At 39.0% G+C, this 8,293-nt stretch overlaps 1 protein-coding gene across 1 annotated transcript; it reads right to left on the bottom strand.

The window, feature by feature from the left end:
* Nucleotides 1-299: 299 nt before the first annotated feature.
* Nucleotides 300-914, bottom strand: LOC114397148 (uncharacterized mitochondrial protein AtMg00810-like). The gene is made up of 2 exons (XM_028359262.1): nucleotides 519-914; nucleotides 300-407 (listed from the first exon to the last, which is right to left on the bottom strand). Exons 1-2 carry the CDS (start codon nucleotides 912-914, stop codon nucleotides 300-302), a joined length of 504 nt encoding a protein of 167 aa, XP_028215063.1.
* Between the last annotated feature and the right edge of the window lie 7,379 nt (nucleotides 915-8,293).

Raw genomic sequence — 8,293 nt, 5'->3', positions numbered from 1 at the left:
TAGAAACCGTAATACCACAGTACCCTTCTGCGTAATTCCACAGTACCCTTCTGAACGTGATCCCTTATGAAATTATGTTTTATTTCTGTGTTTGGCACGTGAATGGATGATGGGGTTTCTGGAAAGATCTATGGCAACAGTATTATCACAAAGGATAGGAATTTTACTCTCAAACAAGTTGTAATCCTCAAGCTGATGTTTGATCCACAAGAGTTGAGAATAGCAACTTGAAGCTAATATATACTCTGCCTCCGCTGTTGATAAAGCTATTGTCCCTTGTTTCTTGCTCGTCCAAGAAACTAAGCATCCACCAATGAAGTGACAACCTCCACTGGTGTTTCTTCTTTCCACTCTATCTCTAGCAAAATCTGCATCACAGTAATCAAGCAACCATATTCCTTTTCTCTCTTAAAACACATACCAAGGTTAGGAGTTCCAATCAAATATCTAAATATGAGTTTAAAAGCAGATAGATGAACTTACCTTGGTTTCTTTTAGAATCTGGCACAGAAGCATACACTGAACATAATGTCAGGTCTGGACTCAATGACATACAAAAGATATCCTATCATTTCTTTGTATGTCTTTTCATCCACCCGCTTTGATTCTTTGCCTAGTCCAAGTACAGTGGTTGGATGCATAAGTGTTTTCATTTGGTTTTCATCATCCATCTTCAACTTCTTCAGAAGTTCCTTCATGTACTTGGTTTGATGTGTGTATATGCCATTGTTTGTTTGCTTGATTTGAAGTCCAAGAAAGAACTTCAATTCTCCCATTATACTCATCTCAAACTCTGCCTGCATAAGTTTGGAAAAATCCTCGCACAACAAGTCATTAGTAGCACTGAATATGGTATCATCCACATATATCTTGACGACTAGGATTTGACTTCCATAATCTTTCTGAAATAGCATAGTATTTACCTTTCCTCTTATAAAGCCATTTTCAATTAAAAACGAACTTAACTTTTCATACCAAGCTCAAGAAGCTTGCTTTAAACCACACAAAGCTTTATTAAGTTTGAAAACATGATGAGGATAGATAGAACTCTCAAACCCAGGGGGTTGTTTCACATAGACTTCTTCCTTGATAAGTCCATTGAGGAACACACAGTTTACATCCATTTGATACAACATCATACCATGATGAGTAGCAAAGGATAGTAAAATGAGTATCGCCCTTAGATGAGCAACAAGAGCAAAAGTTTTAGTATAATCTATACCTTCCTGTTGTGAGTAACCTTTGGCCACAAGCCTAGGCTTGTTCCTCACATCCTTACCTATTTCTTCCAGCTTGTTTCTTAACACCCACTTTGCATCAACAACAGATTTTCCTTTGGGGTGTTCTACAAGCTTCTAGACATCGTTGTTCTGAAACTAGTCTAGCTTTTCTTGCATTGCATTGATCTAGTATTCATCAGACATAGCATTATCTATGTGTTTTGGCTCAATCTGGGAAAGTAACGTTATATGCTTGAGAGAGTTCCTTGTCTAGACTTTGTCCTCAGGATCACCAATGATTTGGTACTTTGGATGATGTTTCCTCAGCAAGTATCTAGTTGGTTCTCTAACTTCTTCAAGTTAATCATCTAGTGGTGAGTTGGACGCAAGTTTGTCTTGACTTGATGTAGTAGTAGACCTGACGATATATTCCATTTTCATCTCTACAAAGGACTCATCCAGCTCTGACATTTGCAGTACTAGGCTTATTGTCATTAAATCTTATATGAATGGCTTCTTCCATAATCAAGGTTCTAGAGTTATACACTCTATATGCCTTGGACGATTCTGAGTATCCAAGTAAGATTACATAATCACATTTGGAATCAAAATTTCCAAGGTTATCCTTGGTGTTTAAAATGAAACACTAACATCCAAATGGGTGGAAATAAGAGATGTTGGGCTTACATCCCTTTCACAATTCATAAGGAGTCTTTTTTAAGACTGGCCTTATATAAATTTTGTTCTGTAAATAACAGTCAATGTTTACTATTTCAGCCCAAAGTGTTTGGGAGTTAAGTGATCATTAAGCATGGTCCTAGCGATTTCTTGAAGAGATCTATTTTTCCTCTTAACAACTTCATTCTATTATGGTGTTCTTCAAGTGTAAAATTATGGTGAATACAATTCTCTTCACGGAATTTTTCAAAAAAATCATTTTCAAACTCTCCCTCGTGATCACTTCTGATTGAAAAGATACAAATTATTTTTTCATTTTCAATATTTTTACGTAATTTATAAAAGGTATCAAAATACTCATCCTTCTAGGTTAGAAAATTGACCCATGTCCATCTGGTGTAATCGTCCACTGTGACCAGACAATATTTGTGTCCAGAAAGAGATGCAGTTCTGGTTGGTCCAAACAAGTCAAGGTGTAGAAGCTCTCAGGGCCTAGAAGTGGAAACAACATTTTTGGCTTTAAAAGAACTTTTTACTTGTTTCCCTTTTTGGCAAGCTTCCCAAAGAGAATCATCTTGATATGACAGTTTTGGAATTCCTCTTTTGAGACAATGCTTTTGAAGCTTTGAGATTAACCTCAAGCTAGCATGACCAAGCTTCTTATGCCATACCTAATGATGCTCTTTGACTGAGAGTAAGCATGACACCTTTTGACAGGACAAATCACCAAGTTTAATCTTATAGAGATTTCCTTGTTAGACGATACACATATCCTTGTTAAAGGTGACATTGTATCCATTGTCACATGATTGATTTATGCTTAGCAGATTATGCTTCAACCCTTTAATAAGTAGAACTCTATCAATGGGAGGATAAGGAGGAATCCAGACCTTACTAACACTAGTTATTAGACCTTTCTTGGTAAAGAAGAGTGAAGAGTTGTCCTTGTTCTAGACGATATATATATCCTTGTGAGTTGATTCAAAGAAGGCAATCATCATTTCCTTCTAGTACTCATAGTTGGCTCCCTTGAACATGGGAGACTTGTTCATAGCAAACCCTTCTTCCATTGTTTTAGGAATTTTCTTTCCTCTACTCTGTCAAGAGCTCAACCTAGAGGCCAAGCTCTGATACCAACTGAAGTACCTTAAACACACTAGAAGGGGGGGTTGAATAGTGTGATGGATAAAACTTATTCTTTCAAAACTTTGAAAAACTTTTCTCAAACAAATACAAATGGACAATGGGGTTTGTCCAAGGATTTCGAAATCACTTTGTGCATTAAAAACAAGTTTCAAAACTCGACACTATAGTGTAGAAGTAAACTATAGGAAGAAACTAGTTATATAGAAGCACTAAAGAAAACATAGAGGTTTTATATTGGATCCCTCCAACTCTTGGGCTATGTCCAGTTCTCCTTCAAAACTTGAAGGGTTCCACTAATCAGTTCTTTGATTACAACCAAGTATTATCTATGTCAGTTTTGACTACAACAACTACTCTCTAGGCCACTCTTGGAGCTATCCTTAATCTCCCCTAGAGATTAAGACCCAAGTATTATTTGTCACTAAGCCACTCTTGGCTTTCACAAACAATATATGTTTGAAAGAGAATGTATTCTTATCACTAAAAGAGTGCTTACAAAATAAGCTCAAATACAATGAAACTTGTTAACTTAGCAGAGTTAAGATTCACTCAATTCACTCAAGTTTCTTTTGTCCAGTAAAATTGACAGCGTTAAAGCACTTGTTTGTTTTGACTTAGATTATTATTCTCTTGTGATTCGACAACCTTAACATGAACATCTTCAAGCCTTATATAGACTTCAGAGCTTCGATCTGTTGAGAGATCCCAACTAGTCATTGTCTAATAGCTTTGACGCTTTACACGAGGTCATTACCGTGCAGAGAGAGAAAGTGGGGACCACAAATGTAACATCCCATTTTTCGTAATTAAATTAAAAAGAATTTTTATTTATAAATAAATTGATTCTTAGAAAATAAATGATGAGGTTTTTATAATTAAAAAAATAAGGAGAAATAATTTTATTAAAATAATGGTTGGAGAGAAAAATAAAAAAAGTATTTTATTTATTCATTTGATAGAGAATAAACTAGAGTTTCTTTGTATAAAATAATAAAAAATAAATAAATAGAGTAAATGATAGGTTGTGAGTATCCTAGCTATAAATAGCGACATGTTAGGTACTGGCGATAGCTTCTCAGCCTTCTCTTCCTCTCAATTTCATTTTTTCTTCTCTTCCTCCCAAAACCCTCTCTTTTCTCGCATAACACCAAATCTATCCCAGGAAATGATGATCTCGGACTCATTCACTGTTGGATTGTCGTGAAATTTGAGCACCAAGTTCAGAACTCATTCCCTAACATTCTCACCATTGGGAATTATGAAAACATGTCGGATCTGAGAGAAATATCCTTCACATTATAACTTTTTCTTTTCCGTAGAAACCCAGAGCTGTCTCCGTAAAACTATTATTCCGAACTCGTTAACCGTTGCATTGTCATGAAATTTTGGTATGTGGTTTGAAATTAATTTCCTCACGTCTGCACCGTTGGGATTTGCAAAATAATGTCTGTGTATGGAGCAAGATGCATCGCACGTAGGATCATGAAGTGGAGACTTCAATCCCTTCTCCTTCTTTCTAACGTTTGGGAACTCTAACAAAGCAACCAGAGGAGAAGCTCTAGAGAGCACCATAAACTCCACAATTGATAACGGAGAATGCTTGAGTGACTATATCGAGGTAAGGTGAAATTCTGATACCAATGACAGATGTCGTACCGGATGTCACGACATCACGCTTCAGAACATGCAGATTATATTTGACAGTATGAACAGAATAAGCAAGCAAATAACACAAGAGAATTGTTAACCCAGTTCGGTGCAACGTCACCTACATCTGGGGGCTACCAAGCCAGGGAGGAAATCCACTAAAATAGAGTTAGTTCGAAGATCTAACAGCCACTGTTTACAACCTTCTCACCTAACCACTACCCGTGCAACCTCTACCTAAGAGCCACTCTTAGATATGAGAACCCCTCTCACTCCCTCTCAATCACTCTCCCGTGTTTACAATTAAATCAAAGACACACCAGAGATTGCTCTCTGAACATTAGAGATCAACTCTACACACTCAGGTCCAACACTTGATGTTAGGGTAACATCAAGGTGGCTCACAAAACACTCAAGTCCCAAAACTCACAAAATAACTCTTCAATCCCGGACTTGGTGGAAAACTCGTGCAGCCTTCATGTTTATATAGCAGTGTGCGTATTTGGGCTGCAACAACTTGCGCTGGATGAGATCTATCATTTTCCTGAAAATCTGCACTTAAAGATCTAAAAGATAAAGCTTGATCTTTTAGTTTTTTATTTTTAATCTTTAATCCCTGAACGAACTATTCAAGTTTGTAATTCGAACTTTAATTATCTTTTAATTCGTTCCTAAAGATAGATCGCCAAATCTGTTGCTAACTGCACATTAATCTGTTAAAGATATAACAGATTTATGTGTCCAGTATTTTCGGGCAAGATGTCCTGGACATCGTATCCGACATCGTGGATCCTGCAGCTTCAATTCTTCATTTGACATTTTATCTTGCCTTGTGCATTGTGCAGCCCAATCTGATTCCTTGACATAACGTTGGATATCTTGTGCAGCAACTCCAGCTTTCCTTCAATGTCTAAGTGCTTATGTTTTAACAAAATTTTAGCCAATCTTTTAAAGCTCAGTAAAGCTCAGCACTAACAATCTCCCCCTTTGGCAAATTTTGTCTAAAACATACTTAGACACTTCCTGAGCAGGTACGAGCAGTTATGCAAGTGGGATCAGCAACTTTCATTATCAGAGTAATCAAGCACAGCGGTATCTGTAGTGGCGACAGCAAAATTCTGCAAGTTGCAAGTCGTTTCCAGGATGTCAAGACATCTCACGTGACATCAGCTTTCTGCTCCCCCTGTCTCCATGCTCTTACTGCAGCATCTTCTAACAGCTACTAGTAGTTACAGTAGCTTACATCAGTCATCATCAGCAACAGCAGTCTCCCCCTCAAAATCATATACATACAACTCCCCCTCAACATCATGAATCATGCATAATACTACTATTTCATACATAGTATCTTACTACTCAAAATCACAAAAATCATGCATAATACTATTACTCCCCCTTTTTAGACAGAATTTGACAAAAGTAGAATGCATGCAAATATTACAGACCAATAGCAATCAATTGTTCAAAGGGACATGCCCCTATAGCTAGTAAAAAGCAAAAATAAAGGTCTGATGGTCATGGGGTGGCATCATCATCATCTGATTCTGTATCCTCTGCTGCATCTTCTTCTTCCTCAGTGGCTTCTTCTTCTTCCTCAGCTGCTTCTTCTTCTTCCTCAGCTGCTTCACCATTATCAATGCCACTGTCTGAGAGTCTTTTGATCAGGCGTTCCAGCTCCAGTTTCTTCTCTGTGGTGGCTTTGATGGTTGCTTCCAGCACCTTGCATGTGTCCTTGAGTTCAGCAATCAAAGCATCCTTGGACACAGCACCTGAAGCAGCAGCTTTCCCTGATGTCGAGACAATGTCTGGGACATGTGTCCCCTCAAACAGTTTGTAATGCAGGGACAGAGCCGATTCTCTCCAAACCTGTGGCAACAGTGGAAGTATGATTGGTGGGTACCCAGTTTGCAGCGCCAATCCTATGCAGGATTGCATACTTCACACTTAGCTTCCCTGCAGAAAGCTTCCCTTTCTTTGGCCAATGCTGGACTTGTTTGGCAGTGATTTCCTTGGCAATTTGATGCTCAGAAACAGCAATATCCACCACTCCTTCAGTTGGTCTGCCCAGGTATTTGTTGATTACAGCAGGGGAGAGTCTCACACATTTTCCTCTGACAAACACTTTCTGATAATCATCACTCTTTCTGTTTGTTATGTCAGAGGGAATGTTGACAATGAATTCCCTGACTAGGCTTTCATAGCAATCTCCCAACTTGGTGACAGTTTTCAGCAGTCCAGCAGCCTTGATGAGGTCCATGATCTCCTTGCAATCCAAGGCATCTCTTCCCAGTTCTCTTTCAACAGCAAGTCTGCGTTGATATACAAATTTCCACCTTTCAACATTGCCAATGGAGTGGAATGAAATGTTGTCCAATGGTGCATCAGGGACATTTCCAGGCACCTTTTTCCCTGATTTATTGGCCCTCTTGATGTCGAGAACATCTAGTTCGACATCATCATCAGAATCAGATGAGGAAATTTCTTTCCTCTTCTTGGAAGGGATTGCAACTTTGCTCCATCTGGATGTGGTAGGAGTGATTGGAGTGCTCTTCTTCTGTGCCATAGTTTTGATTCGTCCAGACCTAGTAATGGGGGTTCTTCCCTTTCTGCTTTGTAATCTTTCTGCAATGCCAGGTGCCAACTTGTTGGCAATGGGTTCCTCATCAGATTCTACTTCTTCTAGGTCAATGAGGTCACCTGGAGCAGGTTCTGGTGCCCTTGGTGCAGGGGTCTCCTCTGTGGCTTTATCCTCTTCCTCTGTTGATTCCTCTTTACTGGATGAAGAGAGGACTTCAGCATTTGGGGTGGAAGATGTTGGAACATCTTTATCAGCATCAGGGACAGAAACATTTGGGGTGGAAGATGTTGGAACATCTTTATCAGCATCAGGGACAGAAGCATTTTTCAGAATGCTACTCACAATACTGCGGATCTTCTTGTCCATCTCCGTGTCTACTTCCCTAGGACTTGTTGCAAGGCTAGGGTTTTCAGAAATCTTCATTCCCTGTTGTCTTTTAGGGACCAGTTTCTCAGGAACAGGGGCTTGACCAGGAATCATTTGTATGGGTTGGATATTGAATTCAGGTTGTTCCTGGTTTGATGGTGCTTTGGTGGATGATGGAGATGATGGTACAGAGGGTGAACCAGGAGATGAGGTTTCTTTTGGTGAGGTAGCCATGGAGAAGCAGAGCCTTTGGAGTGGTTTCGTAAATCGCTGAGAGCTGTTGGGGAATGCTGATGAAACCGAGATTACCACGTAAATATGAGTTTGAATGAGGAATGTAGAGGGACGTGTGAAGCAACGGTCGAATTTGTTTTGGCCCAGTAGTGAACGCGCTATTAACGTTTGAGCACGTTCAGATGAAAGTAATTGCTATAAATCCTCTAGCAGACAAATGCCCAGCTTGCCCCTCAGTTTTTCAAACTGATTTGCATCCAATGCCTTTGTGAAAATATCTGTTATTTGTTCCTCAGTGTCAACGTGCTTCAGTGTGATCACTTTATCATCAACAAGATCTCTAATATAGTGATGTCTAATGTCAATGTGCTTGGTTCTGCTGTGTTGAACAGGGTTTTTAGAAATGTTAATAGCACTCAAGCTG

Source organism: Glycine soja, chromosome 18, assembly GCF_004193775.1.
Source record: "Glycine soja cultivar W05 chromosome 18, ASM419377v2, whole genome shotgun sequence".
NCBI classification, from domain to species: Eukaryota; Viridiplantae; Streptophyta; class Magnoliopsida; order Fabales; family Fabaceae; genus Glycine; species Glycine soja.
Note: the sequence above shows the minus strand (reverse complement) of the source record. Positions and strands in the feature narration are given on the sequence as shown.